The sequence below is a fragment of the Emys orbicularis genome, chromosome 12, assembly GCF_028017835.1.
Source record: "Emys orbicularis isolate rEmyOrb1 chromosome 12, rEmyOrb1.hap1, whole genome shotgun sequence".
Lineage (NCBI taxonomy): Eukaryota > Metazoa > Chordata > Testudines > Emydidae > Emys > Emys orbicularis.
Genome location: NC_088694.1, coordinates 18845537 through 18866412, shown reverse-complemented (window position 1 = coordinate 18866412; position 20876 = coordinate 18845537). Strand labels below are relative to the sequence as shown.

The 20876-nt window shown below is 40.9% G+C and overlaps 1 protein-coding gene across 2 annotated transcripts in view; it reads left to right on the top strand.

Moving 5' to 3' along the window:
- The window catches only part of EYA2 (EYA transcriptional coactivator and phosphatase 2), a 98721-nt gene that overhangs the window by 18396 nt on the left and 59449 nt on the right, over nucleotides 1–20876 (top strand). For both annotated transcript variants that reach the window (XM_065414284.1, XM_065414283.1), the window contains 3 exons: nucleotides 15439–15506; nucleotides 18511–18688; nucleotides 20490–20617. In XM_065414284.1, coding sequence (XP_065270356.1) covers nucleotides 15439–15506; nucleotides 18511–18688; nucleotides 20490–20617 — 374 coding nt within the window. The remainder of the gene's footprint in view (nucleotides 1–15438; nucleotides 15507–18510; nucleotides 18689–20489; nucleotides 20618–20876) is intronic.

The following is a 20876-nucleotide window of genomic DNA, read 5'->3' as shown; positions in this document are numbered from 1 at the left end:
TTCACTTCGCTTGATTCTTAATGCTTTAAAAATATCTACCTTCCTCTCAAAAAAAACTAGAGGCCTTTCTGGAAGATATACTTTAGTCAAACATCAGTTATTTGCCTCAGTACAGGAGTAGCTGGATGAAATTCCATGGCCAGGTCAGTCTAGATGATTTGATGGTTCCTTCTGGCCTTAAAATTTGTGAAATGATGGAAAATCCTTTATCTAGCCTGCCATCTGAGAAAGACAGCGGCGCGGAATGGGGACATGTTAGTTGAGCCCATATTCAATAGCTGGTCTTGCTGAGCACAAGTCCTGCATGTTATCTGTGGTGAGATTAATTAGGATCATTGTAGGCTTTGGGCAGCAGCAGTATTGAGAGATAAGAGGAACCAGCCGCTGGCTGAGCAGTAAAACCCATCCAAAACTAATTTCAACTGGAGGTTGCTGTTTGTGCATCTTAAGACATAAGGTTCAGATTTTCAAAAGACAGACCTCTGTCTTTTTGCAGACACAGTTTTGCCTGGAAAAATTGCACCAGCAAACTTAATAAATATGCTATGGAATTGTGTGAAACTTCAATAATTCTGGGAAAATACACAACAAATATTGAATAAATTGTTGGAACAGAATGTGGATTCTTCGTAAGAACGTAAGAACATAAGAAGGGCCATACTGGGTCAGACCAAAGGTCCATCCAGCCCAGTATCCTGTCTGCTGACAGTGGCCAATGGCAGGTGCCCCCAGAGGGAGTGAACCTAACAGGTAATGATCAAGTGATCTCTCTCCTACCATCCATCTCCACCCTCTGACAAACAGAGGCTAGGGACACCATTCCTTACCCATCCTGGCTAATAGCCATTAATGGACTTAACCTCCATGAATTTATCTAGTTCTCTTTTAAATCCTGTTATAGTCCTAGCCTTTACAACCTTCTCACGCAAGGAGTTCCACAGGTTGACTGTGCGCTATGTGAAGAAGAACTTCCTTTTATTTGTTTTAAACCTGCTGCCCATTAATTTCATTTGGTGGTCCCTAGTTCTTATATTATGGGAACAAGTAAATAACTTTTCCTTATTTACTTTCTCCACACGACTCATGATTTTATATACCTCTATCATATCCCCCCTTAGTCTCCTCTTTTCCAAGCTGAAAATTCCTAGCCTCGTTAATCTCTCCTCATATGGGACCCGTTCCAAACACCTAATCATTTTAGTTGCCCTTCTCTGAACCTTTTCTAATGCCAGTATATCTTTTTTGAGATGAGGAGACCACATCTGTATTCAAGATGTGGGCGTATTATGGATTTATATAAGGGCAATAAGATATTCTCTGTCTTATTCTCTATCCCTTTTTAATGATTCCTAACAACCTGTTTGCTTTTTTGACTGCCGCTGCACACTGTGTGGACGTCTTCAGAGAACGATCCACGATGACTCCAAGATCTCTTTCCTGATTAGTTGTAGCTAAATTAGCCCCCATCATATTGTATGTATAGTTGGGGTTATTTTTTCCAGAGTACATTACTTTACATTTATCCACATTAAATTTCATTTGCCATTTTGTTGCCCAATCACTTAGTTTTGTTAGATCTTTTTGAAGTTCTTCACAGTCTGCTTTGGTCTTAACTGTCTTGAGCAGTTTAGTATCGTCTGCAAACTTTGCCACCTCACTGTTTACCCTTTTTTCCAGATCATTTATGAATAAGTTGAATAGGATTGGTCCTAGGACTGACCCTTGGGGAACACCACTAGTTATCCCTCTCCATTCTGAAAATTTACCATTTATTCCTACCCTTTGTTCCCTGTCTTTTAACCAGTTCTCAATCCATGAAAAGATCTTCCCTCTTATCCCATGACAACTTAATTTACGTAAGAGCCTTTGGTGAGGGACCTTGTGAAAGGCTTTCTGGAAATCTAAGTACACTATCTCCACTGGATCCCCCTTGTCCACATGTTTGTTGATCCCTTCAAAGAACTCTAATAGATGAGTAAGACATGATTTTCCTTTACAGAAACCATGCTGACTTTTGCCCAACAATTTATGTTCTTCTATGTGTCTGACAATTTTATTCTTTACTATTGTTTCAACTAATTTGCAGGTACTGACGTTAGACTTACCGGTCTGTAATTGCCAGGATCACCTCTAGAGCCCTTTTTAAATATTGGCATTACATTAGCTATCTTCCAGTCATTGGGTACAGAAGCGGATTTAAAGGACAGGTTACAAACCATAGTTAATAGTTCCACAATTTCACATTTGAGTTCTTTCAGAACTCTTGGGTGAATGCCATCTGGTCCCGGTGACTTGTTACTGTTAAGTTTATCAATTAATTGCAAAACCTCCTCTAATGACCCTTCAATCTGTGACAATTCCTCAGATTTGTCACCTACAAAGGACGGCTCAGGTTTGGGAATCTCCCTAACGTTCTCAGCCATGAAGACTGAAGCAAAGAATTCATTTAGTTTCTCCGCAATGATTTTATCGTCTTTACGTGCTCCTTTTGTATCTCGATCGTCCAGGGGCCCCACTGGTTGTTTAGCAGGCTTCCTGCTTCTTATGTACTTAAAAAAACATTTTGTTATTACCTTTTGAGTGTTTGGCTAACTGTTCTTCAATCTCCTTTTTGGCTTTTCTTATTACATTTTTACACTTAATTTGGCAGTGTTTATGCTCCTTTCTATTTACCTCACTAGGATTTGACTTCCACTTTTTAAAAGATGCCTTTTTATCTCTCACTGCTTCTTTTACATGGTTGTTAAGCCACAGTGGCTCTTTTTTAGTTCTTTTACTGTGTTTTTTAATTTGGGGTATACATTTAAGTTGGGCCTCTATTATTGTGTCTTTGAAAAGTGTCCATGCAGCTTGCAGGGATTTCACTCTAGTCACTGTACCTTTTAATTTCTGTTTAACTAACCTCCTCATTTTTGCATAGTTCCCCTTTCTGAAACTAAATGCCACAGTGTTCATTAAATCAAAGGATTGTTCTCCTCGGGAACCCTCCAGAAGATGACTCTGCTTATCACAAACAGAAACTTCTGTTCTTTATAGATCTTTATATTTTTATTTCTTGTTAAATTTTGTCTCTCATTCCCTGGTGGAAATCAGAAAAAGCTGTTCTGACCAATATCCAAATGGAATTCAGAAGTCTCACCATCCTCCATGAATTAAGAGCTAGTTTAGACTGAGAAACAAGAAAAGGCTGAATCCTGAGATAGGAACAATAGAATTTCACTGTATAAAATTGAAGCGAAACTAGATGTAGTAAGTCTTTATACATTTCTTCTCCTATACTAATTTCAATATTAAAAAATGCCTGTATTTTTTTTCTGTGACCAAGATGAATTGTGGCTATAAATACTAGCATGTGGACTGTTCACTGATTTGCAAGCACAGATTAGGTCATCACCTGTCCAAGTGGTTACATTTACTCTTGCAAAAAGAAAGGCTTGGCTGAGGCTAGACTGAAAATCTGGGATTTGGTGTACTAGAGCCTAACTACTGTGTTGCTTATGGCATCTCACAATGTAACACTCCTAGATAAGAATTTGATTTATATATTACAGGGGAATGTAGTGTTTAAATTCTTTGTTTTCCAGGTGACTGTTAACAATAGACAATTATTAGAACAGGGATCTACACATGCAAAATAGTGTTGGCTTGACACATTGAAGTCCTGGATGTGTGAAGTCCAAGTTGGCACTTGATCCTCAGCACCTGTTCAATTTCTTCCTGTCAATAGCATGGGCAAAGGTTGGGAACCCACCTTACTTCTGAGTTTCCAGGCTCTTGTCAGTTTGTGTTATGCTCACTTTTTTATTTTCAGTTTTAAGATTTGATTTTAGTTGGCAAGTGCCATTAAAGGGTCGTCTGACTTACTTCCCCTCTGATCATCAGGACCCAGACAGCCCAGGTCACTTAATTCTTCCCATCACAAAGCAGTTTCTAATGCAGAGGAGACTGTTTGGAAGCCCCTATACCTGATTACAAGGAATGTTGACTGTGCCTAGGCACCATAACCAATGAGTACTTTGAAATGCAAATATAGTTAGAATTTTCCAGGATTTAGATTAAAAATGCAGTTAATTCATTGGACCAAAGCAATAGAATTCTGTATTGACCATCTATATTTACTCTTGCATATATGTGCAGCTTTAAAATTAAAAAGAAATTGGAAGAATTCTAAGGTATATAGCACTTCAAAGATTTGTGTGGAGATTCCTTTCTATGAGTCTATACTATTGTTTCTATTGCGATCTGAATTACAAACCAAATGATTTCATACACCCTAAAGGAAACAATACATCTTTGCTTCCAGAAGATCTTGGGTCTCAATTCCCCATCTCTAGTAAGCAATGGAACAGTGTATAACTGATAAAAGAAGGCCAGGAAAAAGGGCATATTTTTCCAAGGGCTAATAGAAATATATTTAATGCTAAGAGGTGAATACATACTTGAATCAGCTCACATCCGAAATTCATATTTCAGCTTGAAAATACACCAAACTACAGGATTTTAAGAGGTGTTACTCAATTTCCAAAATGTATTAATTTCTGGTAGCAGAATTAAATTACATGGAGTATCTTGCACCTCTTGGGTTATTTGCCAAAAAAGAAAAAAAATTCAGAATATAGTGTCAATACCTGAATGGGGAATGGGCATCTAGTTTTGAAATTATCGATTATTCTATTTCATGTGCATTTGACATCACAGTAGAAAACTGGGTTTAGTCCACACTTGCATCATTAACCCGATCTACAAGCACGTGGTACAAAGTGATGCAACAGAAGCAGAAGACGGAGTTGTAAACCATGAAACTCTGTAGCTCTGCAATCACTATGCATGAGGACTTTTGGTATTCCAAAGATCTTACTGCAAGTTCATCTGCAATCAGAATTCCTTCACGAGGTGTTCCTGATGTTGACTAAGTCTACAGTGAGATTTAAGATGGGGGTGATGGTGTATGCTTTTGGGGGTGGGGGGCATTGTTTTGTGGGGGGGGGTGTTTGTTTTTTGAAACAGAGTATGTTATGTATCAAAAATAACTTAGTGGGAGGGAGGAAAGAGGAGAAAGATAATGAAGATAAGGAAGCTTTTCTTGGTTACTCAACTTTATTTTAGGCTTGCATAGAATATTCTAAAAGTTACACAAGGTTAATTGAATACTTGACTTGGAACCCTAACAATGTTTTCATGAAAATATTTATCAAGTAAAGGGAATTTTAATATAGTCTAGGTAAAATTATATACAAAAAACTACATTAAGAAACATTAAGGTTGCAAGGTCAAGTACTCAGAATAGAAAGTGCCAGACTTACGGTGGTCTGTGTAATCTTAATTCTTCCCTCTTGTGCATTCGTCCGTTCTGTGCACTGAATGAGGCAGGGATCCTGTGGGAAAAAATGTGATCATGTTATTAAAGGTTATCACAGTGCATCTGGGCAAAGGGGTGCAACATGTGTTTGCACAGACAAGTAAATCTGCTATTTCCTAACTTTCAAATGCTACAACCTAAATAATATTCTTTTAGGTCTTTTTTAAAAAAGAGAAAATAATGTAATTTTCTGAAGTGTTTTTTAAAGGAAAAAGATAAAAACTAACTACATTATGTACAACTGTAACAAACCATATTCCAATCCCATGATATATTTATCATCAGCATTTGAACCCTGAAACATCAGCACTGAAGCACAGACTGCTGCCACTTGACTTATAGGACTAACTACACTAGTTGATAGAGAGAGAAGACTGTTATCCCAGAAGGAGGATGGCCCACTGGGTCTAGGTGCTGGGTCCAGGGATGGGAGAGCCAGTGCTCACTTTTTTCTCCTCCTTGCCCCCACAAATTAGGGGAACTCCTACTCCATGTGGTGCCCCCAAGGGGAAGGGGCCGTTGGGTCCAAGCTTGTGTTTGCAGGGCACCTGGCCATGTTCCAGTCCCATGTGGTGCCCCCAGAAAATAGTGGGCAACCTAAATATAGGGTTTGTTACCAGCTCCTGTATAACATTCATGTCTGTTATTCACCACATAAAGTTTAGATTGTGTAACTAGATTTTAGTGCTGGCTGAAGGTGTCTGCTAGAGAGCCCTTGAGACTGAGTTCTTCTCACCACAAGACAGGTACAGCACAGTTAGTGGCAATACAAGTTTATTTCATGTTGTCCTACTAATGTGCCACAAACTTGACCATGCAAGGGACCACTGCTAGGATGAAAGGGTTATTTAGTATTTGGTCCCTTTGCTGAGATGTCCAACGAGGTTTTTGATGGTGGAGATTGTGATGTGGAATTGTACTGAATTCAGCTAAGTTTTTGTTGCAGCATTGTCTACTACTAGCTTAAAAAGTTTCCTTGTGATGTATTTTTAAAGAAAATGTAACTTTGTTTCCCATGGTACCTGCACCAGCAACCTATAAAGCTGATTAGAGTGAACATTTTCTCAGAAATAATATAGGGGACACTTTCCCAGCACCAGACTCCAGATAGTGAATGCAGGCAATCTAGGAACTTTCAAACCCTTAAAATGAATTGAGTCATGTGGAGCAGGTCACCTGTAAAAAGAAAAAGGAAGATAAAAGCCAAACCCTTACAGCAGTCTTATTCATCATGCTTTACAGACATGGGTGAATAATGAATTATGGGTCACAGACCCAAAGCAGCATAAGGAGGAGACTTTGGTAGAGAAACGTTGTACAGTGAAATATGTCCTAAATAGTCACCCAAGTGACCAGCAAAAATCAGTCAGCCTAATAGAGATGGTTTCTAAACCAAAGGTTGAACAAAATTGTAGTGGAAACCCCATGGGGATATTTTAAATTGGTGGTGTAAAACAGGGTATTCTACAGGAGGTATTTGTTAGTACAAGATTCATTGTGTTTCTAAAAGAGCAGTATGCTTTAGCAGAAGCTACTGCAGTAAAATGCCACAGTGCTGTTGTGCAGAACCACTCTTTCCACATAGATTTTTACAATGTGCTCTTCTCAGTAGTATCCAAGTCCTTCCAGATAGAAATACAGAGCAGGCTGTTTGGTGGAAGGGGTCATTAGGCTTAATGGCAAACAGTTGAGCAGTATGACACAGCATACATATGGGCTGAGTTTATCTTCTCCTTTAGCAGGTCAGATACTCACTTGAAATAACTTCACAGCTGACAGTAGTGTAACATTTTATGAGATTCCTTGCCCAATAAATGCAGGCAGATGTCGTAGGATTTAGAATCTTACAAGGCACTGGAGTATTGTTGGTGGGAGGTAATTCTGACGGGTGCTTAACCTCTATCTAAAAAAGTATCAGCTTGGAAAAGGCAATATTTACTGCAGGAAACATTAGCTTGTCAGAGAGGTAAAATGCTGCAAAGAACCTTCTGAATGACCACCGAAGTCACCAGCCAGATGTTGGCCATAGAATGGAGTAATGCAAACACTATTGGGAGTTATACTGGTACTTTTCCTTGCCTTACTGACTGCCAGCACTGTTCCCTGTAGGAGCATTAGCTTTTTAATGTAAGTCTGAACAACATGTGTGTATAAAACAGCACATGCCATGTTGTACAGGGTTATAAAACCCGGTGTGTCACTATTGCATGGGACATTTAATTTATTAGTATTAGGAGATTATAAAAAAAAAAATCCTTTCAGAGATCTTTCATTGGAACTAATCGTCTGTGAACTGGAAGAATCAGTGGATCATCATTTTGTTGTATCTTTTCAACCACTTCTGCAAGTTGTCACCATCATAACATCAGCCACCACTCAAGGTGGCCACAGGTAGTCTAGATATTGTGCACCCTTTGTGTGTTCCTGGACTCCTCACTGTTACTGTATACCAAAATAGTTAAGTCTGTGAAAAATGCCCTGTTCCACACTTCCATCTCTTCAGACTTGGCCATCTACATTTTTGTGACGCTTGATTGTTTCAGTGCCTTCAGTTCTGGAATGAAAAGATGACCTAGAAAAAGCTCCTGTTAGTTCTGAGTGTAGCAGCTCACGTACTCACCAACAGAGCCCACTGAGAGAACATCTCTGTGGTGCTCTCCTCCCTACGCTGGTCCCCACGGACTGTCAAGTTCAAGGGTATAGCCCTAATCTTCAGAACCCTCTGTGGGACTGCTCCACATTACCCAACAGGTCACCTCATTTGCCTCAACCGTAGCATCCCATGACAGCTACATTCCTCTGAAACAATGGAACTCTCAGCAGCATGAGCGAGCCTTGTAAGTGCAGAGACAGAGTTTTCTTGATAGTGCCTGGGTGGAACTTACTCCTGAAAACATTAAGAACAGCCGTCAATCTTATTGCCAAACTTGCTTCATCATCCTTACTTTCCTGAGTGGAAAAGAGATGGAAAAAAGCTACCATTAAGGAGGTGGGATGGGGAGAGAAACTGAGAACTTTGTAACATCTAACACATAGAATTTGTTAGGCATTCCAACACTACCATGAGTGCAGTATAGAGAGATTGCATAAAAGATTGGGCAGTTTACTGTGGTCTTTGGATTTCGAGAAGCTATTGGAGGTAAGGAGGTGAGGAGTTAGGTACAGGAGAGAAGAATGGAGACATTTTATAAGTGGAGAAATCATAGGAAAATGAACAGTATTGCTGGTGGTTTTATTGAAATAGAAATTAGAGTAATGTAGTGGTAAATCAGGTCCAAGGACTGCATTTCGCTCCACAGGGATGCAATGCAGGGCAGCTGGTTACTGGCAGACTTTCCAAAGAGGACCAAAGCAGCAGAAGAGGTGTATAGGCAGGGCCCACTGATAGCCTGTCTGAAACCTTGTTGGGGCTCTCTTGAGGGGCAAAGGCCACAATTAACTTCTCAAAGCCTGTGGTTGAATCCATTAATGGCTGAAAGGGAGAGCTAAAGGACTACTACTGGAGGGCCTTACTTTTTTTTTTTTTTTTTTTTTGCAAGTTCATGGCTGCCAAGTTTTGTGCAGATTCATATGGGACATTTTGTGCCTATTTATTTGCAAGCATTACAAATTACTCATTAAAATTTACATGTTTGTAAATGACCATAAACTTCAGCTTATGGTCATTGTGCTGTGCCCCAGATGATGGTGGGGGAAGGACAAAACCTGGCAGCTGTGGCAGGTGCTGAAGGATGTCTGGGGAATAGGTGGGCATTGGTGAGAGCTTTCAGAGGACAGGGGAGTACCAGAGCGGCTGGGCTTGTGGTAATGTCCATGAGGGCAGGGGGATAGCTCTAGGGTAGTTAGGTTTGCAGGGTAACTGGAGGGGGAAACCTGATTTGTGAGTGTCGGCAGGGCAGAGGGAGAAGAGACAAGCTCAGTGGCTGGGAGTAGAGATTGTGGGAGGAAGAAGCTGTGTATAGTTAAGTTTGGGGGGGTTGTTCAGGGTATTAGGGGAAGCTGGGAAGAGGTAGGTGGGGTTTGTGGGGATGTCTAGGGAGGCAGCTGGATGGCTGGTTGAGAATCTGGGGACAGCTGGGACTGTGGGAGTGCCTGGGAAGAGGGGGATAGCTGGGTGGGGTGGCTATGGGCTGGGTGGAATCTGGGACCTGCTGAAGGGGTCAAATTGGTGGCTGTGGGAGGGAGCCTGGGGCCAGTACTGGGTCCCCCTCGCCACCTGTCCCTGCCTCCACTTGCTGTTGCTGCCACTTGGCTGCCCTCCCAGCTGCTTTTCCCCCACTTATTTCTTATAAGGGGCGCAGCAAGACAGAAGCTACTTGTGTGCCTGCTCAGCAGGTGCCACAGCAGCCCCAACTGTAGACCATTTCTGCAATCCAGCTGCACGCGAGACATTCAGTCTGTGGGAATGCGTGGGGAGTTCTGCATGCGTGAGTGCCGCAGGAGGTACGGGACGCCTGGCAGGCCTGCAAGTTGCCCTGTTAGCTTGGGGCTTGAATGCTCAGCATGACAACTTTTTCCCAGCAGTTACTTGCAGCCTCGATCCGGCTCAGGCACAAATGAAATTGTATCTGAACATGGCACACATTTTAAAAATCTGTTTTAATTTAAAAAAAAAAAAAAAAGCGTAGAGGAATAGCAAAGGGAATCCATTTACCCTGAGGGACAGGCTATAACATTAATAAACTCACTAAACTTTCACTTTGAATGTTGCCCAATGTATCCCTCTTCTCCCCATCACAAGAAAGTCTATGGCACTGGATCTACGGAGAGGTTTTTTTTACAGAGCATGCACAGCTGTTGTATGGTGTCTGCATTTGTGTTTGCTTGTGGTAGATGTACTCTGTGGGAACATTTACTGTACAGTATGTCTGAAGAACTGTTCTCTTCTAGAATCCAGATTGTTTTATTACCAGCTAAATGTTCTTTAAGCAACCTGTGAATGAGGGCATTGTGACATTTAGCAACTGATTTGATTGAACACAGATGTGAACTACACTCCATATGGAGAAGATGCCAAGGGAAAGATCCTGGTCTGTGTTTCTGATTTAAAAGTGGGGAGTTTGAATGCAAGCTGGGTGACACGGACCCAGCAAGGTAGATAAATGTTGCTCACTCACTCATCCATGATACAGTAAATGTATCCATTAGGCGAGAGAGAAACTTTGAAAGGGAAAAGTACTGAATAAATGTGTACATAATTATTTGTGTTTCAGTGTTATAGAATGGTAGTAGTATTATTAGGAATGGCTGAGGATTTCAGTGTACAACATGACTTGCTGTATTACTCCCTTCCTCCACCACATAGCAATCCTAGACCTTAGTAAATCAGGTTCTGGAGGACTAAGGAGTCATAGGAAAGCTTTGATGTTTTAATACAACTTCTGGAAGTGCCTCCTCTTGGTATTTCCTATAGATGGGCTGGAGCTATAGAGTTTGGCTCAAGTTTCATAGTGTCACAATTTAGGGGAGTTTGGCTCCAGATTTTTGATTTGGGCCCATCTTGGTTACTTTCAAGTACACTATTAAAGATCAGCCAATTGCCATTAGCTTAAGGTTGGGATATCGTGCCATCCATTAGGAGCATCTGAAAGCAATAGCCCTACACAACAGGGCAGCATCAGTTCAGAGATGAGAGAGCCCAGGCATTCCAAATATGGGACACATCCCAAGGACTCTAGGGACCTCCCCTTTCTCCGCCCCCCCACCACCCACACACACCACCTAAACTTTTCAGAAGCTGCTCAAGCCCATCGCTGGTTATCGAAGCACATCCTACAACCTGGGAAAGAGTTTGACATAAATGGACAGGTGGCAGGAAACAATAGGAAGGGGGGAAGGGAGGTGCTTGATAATGGCTTGATGAAGGGGTGTCATTTGACAGTGTCACTATTGGAACTCATTGAGAATTTTTTTACTTTTTTTTTTTTTTTTTTTTGGTGGAAAATGAAGTTTCCACAAAATCAAAACTGTTTGTGACAAATTTTTGATTTTACTGAACTTTTTCAGTTTTCAGTCAGGAAAAACTGAAACAAAATATTTGGGGTTGGGTCACCATTAGTCTGTGTTCTCCTGAACTGCTGCCGTGCCTCGTGCTCACTGCCCTTCGTCTCCTCACTGGGCTGGGCTCTCTAGCCAGACCACATCTTCCATGATGCAGCACAACAGTTTAACCAGAAAGAAAACCATCCAAAAAAAAATTATAGGACATGTAGTCTGGCCAGGGAACCCAGCCCATAGAGGAGAATGGGAGCAGGAGCCACTTGAACTACAACTCCCATGAGGCACTGTGGCAGCTCAGAAGAACACAGAGTAATGTTGAACCAAGCTGAAATGCAATGTGTCTACACTTTTTTATCCAAATCTTTGAGAACTTCCCATTCCATAAACATTTTTGATATTTCAAGTCTTTATTGTGAATCAACGGAATGGACATTTTTATTATTATTTTTTGTTAGCACTAGTCACAAGAGCATTGCCAGGTGTATCTACTGATGGAACCAGCTCTTTCTGCAGCCACAGTTGCAGGGTGTCAGGAGAAGGCCTTGCTCAGTGGGCATTTGCAGAGCACCCATTGGGTGCTTTACCCATACAGTGTGATACACATGATAGGAGAGGGAGCAGGATGGTTAACTTTGGTCTAATTAAGACAATGATGCTCAAGAGTGTAGGAATGGAATACAGAGCTAATTCGCTGGTTCATATCCAGCCCACTGAGTGAAAGACATCACCCAGTGAAAATCTGTTTGCTGGCTTATGTGCAATGAGATGATATGTCTTGGTCCAGTTCCCAGTAGACAGGTGTCAATTCTGCCTCTCTCACAATTGGCAGGAACTGCCCTTGTTGGCAGTCTCAGCAAAGAGGCTGAGTATTTAATGGTCAATGGAGACTGAACTCCTTTCTCCAAGAGGTGGATGCTTCTAGTCACGGTTGGGACACATTGACAGAAGACAGTGTATGTATATGGGAAGCATCCATTGCCTCTACCCTGCATTCATTTCTCCAGATTTGTCAATCTAGCAACTTTCTGCCTTCCCTAAATTCACTGAAGGATAAAATTACAGCATTAGAAAGTATTTTTTTCTTTCAAGTTTTCCCTTTTAAAATCCCATGGGAAAAGGAGCAGCATTGTACACATCTGGGAAGAGAGCTTGCTAAGCTACTTTTGTGTGCAGAATATTTTTGTGGTTTTGAGCATAGAGTTCCTCAAAGAGACATTAACTCTCCAACACTTTTCTTTTTGCACTATACTGTTTTTGGAGTAGTTTAATCCATAGTGTAGAATCTGGTCTTGAATTTGATAGGAGGCTATGAAGCTCAACCCTCCCACACACTACTCCTGCAACCCTCCTCCACATACACACACAAACACACACTTTGGTTACACAGCAGGTGCAAAGTTCAATGCAAGTTCATTCCCATATTACATTTTGACTTTTATATAATTACCTCTAATCGTTTGGAAAACAGGAAGTACAGTATCATCTGCAAGTAGCACAGCAATAAACATGTTCTCATCACAATTTACACATAGAGCATGAGTCCCTCGAGCTAACTCATCCCCCTCCTGACAGCTTTAATAAAGGATGATGGATTGTTTTAAACTGACAGTTGAGGAAGATCAAAAATTCCCTCTTGTATTGTTTTGAGCTCTGTGTACAAGAGCTGTTTTGTGTTCTGTGAAAGTTGTATTTGCCTGTAAGCACTGGGGCTCTATTACTCTCCTTCATATCTGTTCAGAGATGCTTAGTTACTCCGGGAATCTATTCATCCTGTTTTTAGTATTGACACTTTTTTTAAAAAATGTGCAAAGAAGAAATGACAAACCTGAGTGTGGGATGAATGTCTAGCTGAGGGTGCTGTAGTATAGAAATGCTCTTCCAGGCTGCTACAGAAGGGCTGGCTTGACCATTTTGGGAGGGTGGGATGGGGCAGTGAGTTGCCATGCCCTCCAGAACCACTAGTAGCAGGTGAAATCTGCTCATGTGACGCTTCCTCTTCTAATGCCACCAGGGCATGACTCTCTGCTTCAGATCCTCAGCAGTGGACTTCAGTGAATATTGAAGCATTTACACAAACTGAGGATCTGGACCACTGAGTGTATCCAGGGACCCATGCAATTACCAGCACTGCTTGTTTGAAAACCAGGCCTGGCCTATTAATCTCTTAGATTTTGATTTACCCACTGACATTCTTTCTGCATAAGGGTAGACCTGTTTCACGAGAAAACAAAAAAAGCTGTTAATATCTGCAGGTTCTTTCTGATGTGTTTCTCTGGCATCTGAAGTGTGTGTCTGTGTGTGGGGGGATGGTCCCCAGATGAAGAAATGGCAGAGTCTGGCATTCTACAGGGGGCTGCACTGGAAGAAAACTTTAGCTCTTGATCAGCCCATCCTCCCTCCCCTCCCCTCCCCTCCTCCTCCCACTTTTTTTTGGTAAGGCTTTTAAAGGCTACATGTGGCGACAAATTAGTTCTGGATGCAGATCCTCCTCCTTGTTTCTTTTTGGCATGAGATTTATTTCTCACTGCATGTGCTTTTGTGACTGCACTTGGCGGGCTGCAGTTTGTTCAGCTGTCCATTCCTCAGCTAATCTAGGGTCTTAAAATAAAAACAAACAAGCCAATCTTTGGAGAAGGCACACCACGGGAAGACATTGAGAGGCATTTGTTTACAACTTCTGGTTAGAGCAGCACTGGTCATAAAGATCCTAACCGTTAGAGAGAGAGAGCAATTCACATGGCACTAGCCAGAGTAAGAAAAATGACGCTCTTATGTGTATCTGCAATTAGGGTCCTCAGGTTCTAGCCTAATAAAACAAAAGGGTGATTAAATGATGTCCAGCCAAGGACCAGTGACAAGCTGCCAGGGGCACAAAATAACATCTAGCTTGCAGATCACAGCTGCCTTCATTACTAATATGAAGTTGAGGCTGCCACAGAGATAATGGGTCACAAAAGGTAATGCTTTCTGGAGGCTGGCGGTTTCCATCAAGATGGAGCACTATATGTTCTTTAGATTGTCTCTCTGTGTTAGATAGGAGGGTAGCTTACAAGCAGAATTGGGACCAGCTCTGGGAGCTAGCATTGCTTCACAAATTAGGGGACAAACCACATGGTTCTGAGCTATTGTCGCACCACACACACTGAAGGAAGAAGAGCTTTCAGGATGTGGTTCTCCAATCATTTGAAGAGGGAGCTCCTGAAGCTGAAACTTTGTAGACTGCAGTTAAAATAACAGTCTAGACATTTCCAGGGGGCAGAATCTAGGGGATGGGAAGCTTCAGGATATTCTGTTTCTGCACCACGACCAATTCCCCCTCCCGTCCTCATTCTGAATTCTCAATCCTCCCCTTCCCCCCCCCCCCCCCGCCCATCGCTGCACACAGATGCAGTAGCTCTTCCCCCCAGCAGCAGATGCAAATATCACCCAGAGAAAACTATGCAAGAGTGATATGAGGCATCCATCCCTCTTCTTAGTAACACAAGGACTAAGCAGGGCCAATGCTTCCAGTCACTGCTTGCCCAGGAACCTTGACAATGAAATTCTAACCCTGAAAAGAGGCATATAGGTCCAAATTTTCAAACTTCATGTATACTTGGTTTACCAAGACATATATTTGCAGGGCATATGGCTTGCACCTGAAATCTTTGTTTGCACAAACAACTGATGGGATGTACAATTGCAGGTATTTATGTGGATAAAAAGATGTAAACTCTAGAGGCACAGTTTAGGAAGACGTTTGGAAAGTTCTTTGCTGATGTATCTTGAAAAATACAAATCATGTTTCACAAGGACCCATGTTGCAAGCTTGTTTTCAACCAAGTTTTCCAGCTTCAGCGTGCGGCTACTTCCTGGCTCCATTACATATTTTTTAAATGGATTTTGCGGTTACCTTTGAATTCAGCAGTGGCCCAAACCTTGGCATTAGAAGCAATTCCCTAGCTTTCTTGACTTGCCACATACTGTTTTGTAGGATAAATGTATTATTCCTACCATTGTGTGACTGTCAATGTAAGCATACTCTGTTACATTGATTTTAGGAAATCTGTTACATGTAAATGTGATATTATTTTTCACAGGAACATCAGGGATTTACCAAGGAGGCAACGGCCTGACCAATTCTGCAGGATTCAGCGCTGTGCATCAGGTACAGCCTCAGAAGTTATTTGCAATGTCTCTTATTTTAAAGACTTAGAGATCTTCCAGGTCAGAGAGACTGCCACAATTTTCACATGTATTTAAGGAGGTTAATAGTCTATGTAGTCACAGACACCACCTATATCCATGGATACCTGACCTGGTGATTGACCTAACATCTGGCCTTTTTTGTTTTAAATAAATGGATACATATATGCACAGCAATGGCTCAGCGGGGATCTTTGCAACGGAGCCCTGCCAAAACTGTATCTCTCACCGCTGGCGTTCTCTGACCTGGGCAGTAATTGGGTTGCACTGTTGAAAGCATTTCAGAATTCTTATGGGGAGCCCATGGTATCATATGATAGCTTTCTTAAAAGCAGTGTCTTTCCATCATCTATAGAGAGCTCCCCCTTTGCACACATATAGTGTGTGTGTGTGTGTATTATATAAGGCACACACACAATAAGAAAATTCAGGCTGCTTAATAGCCAGTTGCTCAGTTTGTCTGGACCAAACATGAAGACATTGTCCTTAGCAAGTCACCTTGCAGACCAAGGAACAGTAAATTCCAATTTCCTCCCTGCAAGGAGTTGATTGTGGCTCTTGTATTTCTGAAAACAATAGTGGGTTGTTTCTTTGTTTCATATTCTGCTGAAAAACAGTATGGTCAGTAAAGGCCCATAGACATGCACCGGATTGAAGTTTGAAGGTGACCTGCAAAAGGGAAAAAAAATTCTGCTTGTGCCTTTTTTTTTTAATGCTGGGTTAAAAAAGACCTTAAGAAAAAAATGAAAAAAGCTTTAGTTTTCTTTTCAGCTTTATTTTGTATTGGAAACTCAGGTCTGTTTGCCCTTGAGGACTCTCTGGTGACTGAGAACTAGTCGAATTATCACATCAGCCTAAAACACGATTAGTTGAGGGAGGGAGGGATTTTTAGTTAACACCTATTTAAAATCAGTGTCGCATGAACATTTCTGAGAAAGCCTCTTTGTTAATAATTCAGTATTCCACCCCTTAAGTTAAAGAGTGAGAGCTCACAAGATACATCTGAGACCCTTACACTGTCCTGCACAACTGCCAGAGAAGATCAGGTTTGACATTCTTGCTATTTCTGAAGTTAAAAAAAAAAAAAAAATTTGACAAATCTTTAAAACAAAAAAATTCCACCTTTCAGTCTTTCATTGTATGTCATGAAGAAGCAAAAATGGGCAAAGACTTAAAGTTTAAAAAAAAACCTTTGGTAGGCCACCTTCAACCTGTGATTTGTTTTTTTCAGGGTTGAAATATCCAAAGCAGAACTATTGTTTAATTTAAAAATAAAAGTATGGTGTTTTTAAACTGCTTTTCCTGATTCTGGCACCCTCATCAGCTCTCCCAACATGAGGGCTACAGCGGTGATAAATAGTCAAACACCAGCAACCACCCCAGCAACCACTACCAGCAACCACCCCAGTGTGTTAGACTGTGGCTTGGAGGGCACTGGTACCTGCATCCCCGTACTGCTTTGTCACTCCATTCAGATCAATTGATGTAAATATGCTAGGGTCTTAAATTTACAACAGCAACAACAAAAATCATGTTTTGAAGTGCCCAGAGAGGAATAATCTTGTGTATTTCAATATCCCACCTCCTCACAGGGAAGGAACAGATAGGCAGAATGGAGGGAGGCTATGAAGGGCATATGTGCTCTTGAAAAGCAAAACACAGCTGGAAGGTATTATTTTAGATCTCCTGGCCTTGATGCTGTCCATTTAATTAATGTATATGTCTTATTAAATCCTAGAGTGTGGTAAGTAGTATTCAGTACACTCATCCCTCACGGAGAGGCCCTGTAACTTCAGTTGAGAGCCTAGAAACGTGCTGTATGCTGAACTCAGCAAAGGGACTTATTATTGTGATACTTTTGTGATGGGCCTGATCCAACTCCTACTGAATCAGTCAATGGACACTTCCCATTAACTTCAGGCCTAAGATTGCTTAAAATGTTTCTCTCCCGGGAATTGAGTTCCAGTGAGGTGTATTGGGATTAATCCCCCTCCCTCAACCCCCAAAGATCATCTGCACCTCTGTAGTTAACTTACCTTTGGGAAGGGGAGATTGTTTAGGGATTCATTCACTAACTATCAGGGGGTAGCTGTGTTAGTCTGTATCCACAAAAACAACAAGGAGTCCGGTGGCACCTTAAAGACACCTAAAGTCCGGTGGCACATCTGTTAGTCTTTAAGGTGCCACCGGATTCCTTGTTATTCACTAACTAAATGGTTTGGAAAACACTTTAAATATTTTCTAGAAATTTCTGTGTGACTTAGTGGATAGAACATTAGACTGGGACTCAGGAGCCCTGGGCTCTATTCCTGGCTCTGTCCCTGGCCTGTTTGGTAAACTTGAGCAAATCACGGCACCTCTGTGCCTCAGTTTCCCCATCTGTAAAATGGGGATAATGGTACCCTCCTTTGTAAAGGGCTTAGAGATTTAGTGATGAAAAGCGCTCTATAAGAGCTGGGTATTATTTTTTTCATTTTGTAACCAGTTCTACAGCTGATCAAAAACTTTGATAGCAGGTAGAGGAAAATTGCAACTATTTTTGTGATTTTCCCCCCTCTGCATTTTTCACCTGTTCTTTTAATTACTCCTGTGCTTAGAACTGCTTACAGTGGCCACCTGTCTCACCTCAGTCCCTTTTGAAACAGTAGTTCACATCACTCCCCTGCATCAAATTGCTGCACCCTGTGCTCAGAAAGGGCCAGCCGTGGTGAACGAATCCCACAGAAAAAGGCAGGGCTTGTTATGACTCCTGTCTCCTTGTAAATTCTGCTGATGCCAATGAAGCAGAAATAGACATGGGCGAAGCAGAAATACCTACCAAAGTGACTTGAACAAGATTCTTTGGAAAAAGTGACCAGATCCCACGACTCTTGAAAGTATCTGCCACATGCATTACCTTACCCACTTGTCCGTGTAGTAAAAGCCTGTGATGCAGAAGGATTACTCATGTCTCTTTTCCCCCAAAGGAATACTCGTCCTATCCAAGCTTTCCTCAAAGCCAGTACTCTCAGTATTACACCTCTTCCTACAACTCTCCTTATGTATCGGCGAATAGCATCAGTCCATCAGCCATCCCGACATCCACATACTCTCTCCAAGAGTCTTCACACAACATCACTAGTCAAAGCACAGAATCACTGTCTGGTAGGTGGATACATTATATTATTTAAAACCAATTCACTGTTTTACAGGCTCAATCATCTGTAGGCACAAATAATACAACTTTGCTGTCTGATTTGTGAGCGTATAAATTTACACCAGCAAATTAAAGTTCATGGCAAAGTTCTGTTACTTACACCTGCAATTTTGCACATGTCCTTTGTGGGGGCAAAGGATGATGACTTTACAACTGCAGGCACAAATTTAGAGAACAATTTAGAAAATGTAAGCTCTATAAGAATAAGCCATGTTCTTTTCATGAGTATTTCTTAATTGCTTCCTATAGCTCAAATGTGTTCCTGGTGTGAGTGGTCTCACACTTTCAAATAAAAGATGGTATAGAAAGGGAAAATGTTATTAATCATGACTTTTAAACAACAGGCTAGTGTGGTAACAGATAGTTTTTATTAGTGATGAGCCCAACCCAAAATCCTATATCCAAACACACCCAAAATCTAAAAAGTTCCTAACTTTGCAGCCTCCTTCTAGTTTTTAGCTAATTTCTAACCACTAAACGTAATATCCGACTTCGTAAGTATGTTAAAAGGAATTCAAGTGATTCTCTCTTAAAAAAAAAATCAAGAGAAAACAGGTTGAGTTAAATGTCAATTATGAATTCCACATATGGCATCAATACCTTTGAAATTATCTCGGCTCTCCTGGAGTGCTTACTTTTCAGACTCTGAGGGCTCAAGCGGTCTATGGAATTACTGACAGATCATTATCCTCCTATGTACTGTCTGAATACAGCTTTCAGATGTCACTTTTCCACTAAAGTTTTCATTGGCATGCAATAACATTTATATAAAATACCACATAATTTGTGGATGATCACAATATACGCCCATTGTATGGTCTGATGACTTATGGAACAAATCCGAACATCTGTGGTTGTTCAAAAAGAAAAATAAACTAATATTGCTTTTAAAAAGTGATCGCAGATTGCTCTAAAAGCAGTTGGAGGATTTTCTATTCCTTAGATCTTATCTCAGCCTACTTGAGAAACGGTGATTTCAAAGAGGCTTGTTAGGAACAACCCAAACTCTCCTTAAGAAGAGTGCATCTGTACCAGGAGGGTTGAGAGGCCACAAGTTAGCAAGGTGACAAGAAAAATGTTTGAAAAGGATTTGTAATTTAACGTAAGTGATATCTAGAGAGTTTTATGAAAGTGAATCCTATCAATTGATACTTTACACAGTGACCTTCACCTCTGGTTTATTCTTCTCAAGTGTTTCTAAACTGCTGTACCTTCTGTCCTCTGATAAACAGCTAAACTGGATTAAAACACACATGTATTTGGGAATATTCTAGAGCTGGGTTTTTAAACTATTTTTTGTTGTTGAAAAATGGCCTTTTTAATAATGAAAATTCGTTGGGAAAAAAAATCATGTTTTGAAATTTTGTTTTTTTTACTTCCCCATTTCCAATAGAAAAGAGAAAAAGGGAGAAAGGAAACCCCAGAATACCAAAAAACAACCCTGATTTTTAAAAGTGTGAAAATTTTAAAAAAAATGAAATCTCATGTATTTTTTTTTTTTTAACTTGAAAATATATTTTCTTAAATGTTTGTGAAATGTTTCTATTGTTTGACCCATTCAAACACAAACCTTTGGAACAAACTTTTTTTTTTTAAGTGGTTTGTGCAATAACTAAGTACCAAATACCAAAGCAGTTGTCACGCCTTTGCTAAAAGATACTTCTTGGATAACATAAAAGTATCGCAAGAACCACATGTGAAAGGTTGCAAATTTTAGGCTTTCAGCGGGATCCCTTTTTCTCTCAATAGGGGAATATGCAACCACACCAGTAAAAGATACAGAAACAGACAGGCAACACCGAGGGTCTGATGGAAAGTTACGAGGCCGATCAAAAAGAAGCAACGATCCTTCCCCTACAGTTGACAATGAGATTGAGGTAATAATATTAATTCCTTTTGATAGTAAATCCAGCCAAGAGAAATTGCTACGTTGATTTACAAATAATCCGCTGTTAGACTAGAGAATGGTATGCGCCAAAACATAGGCAAGATGTTTGAGACCTATAGTCACCACGGCTGATGTAGTTTTAAAAGAAAAATGATTGTTGTCTCAATGTAATTGTCATAGGCAAAATTTTGCACTCTGGCTTTTAAGGCAGCGTTGGATTCTGTTATTTTGCTCTCCTGACATAATAT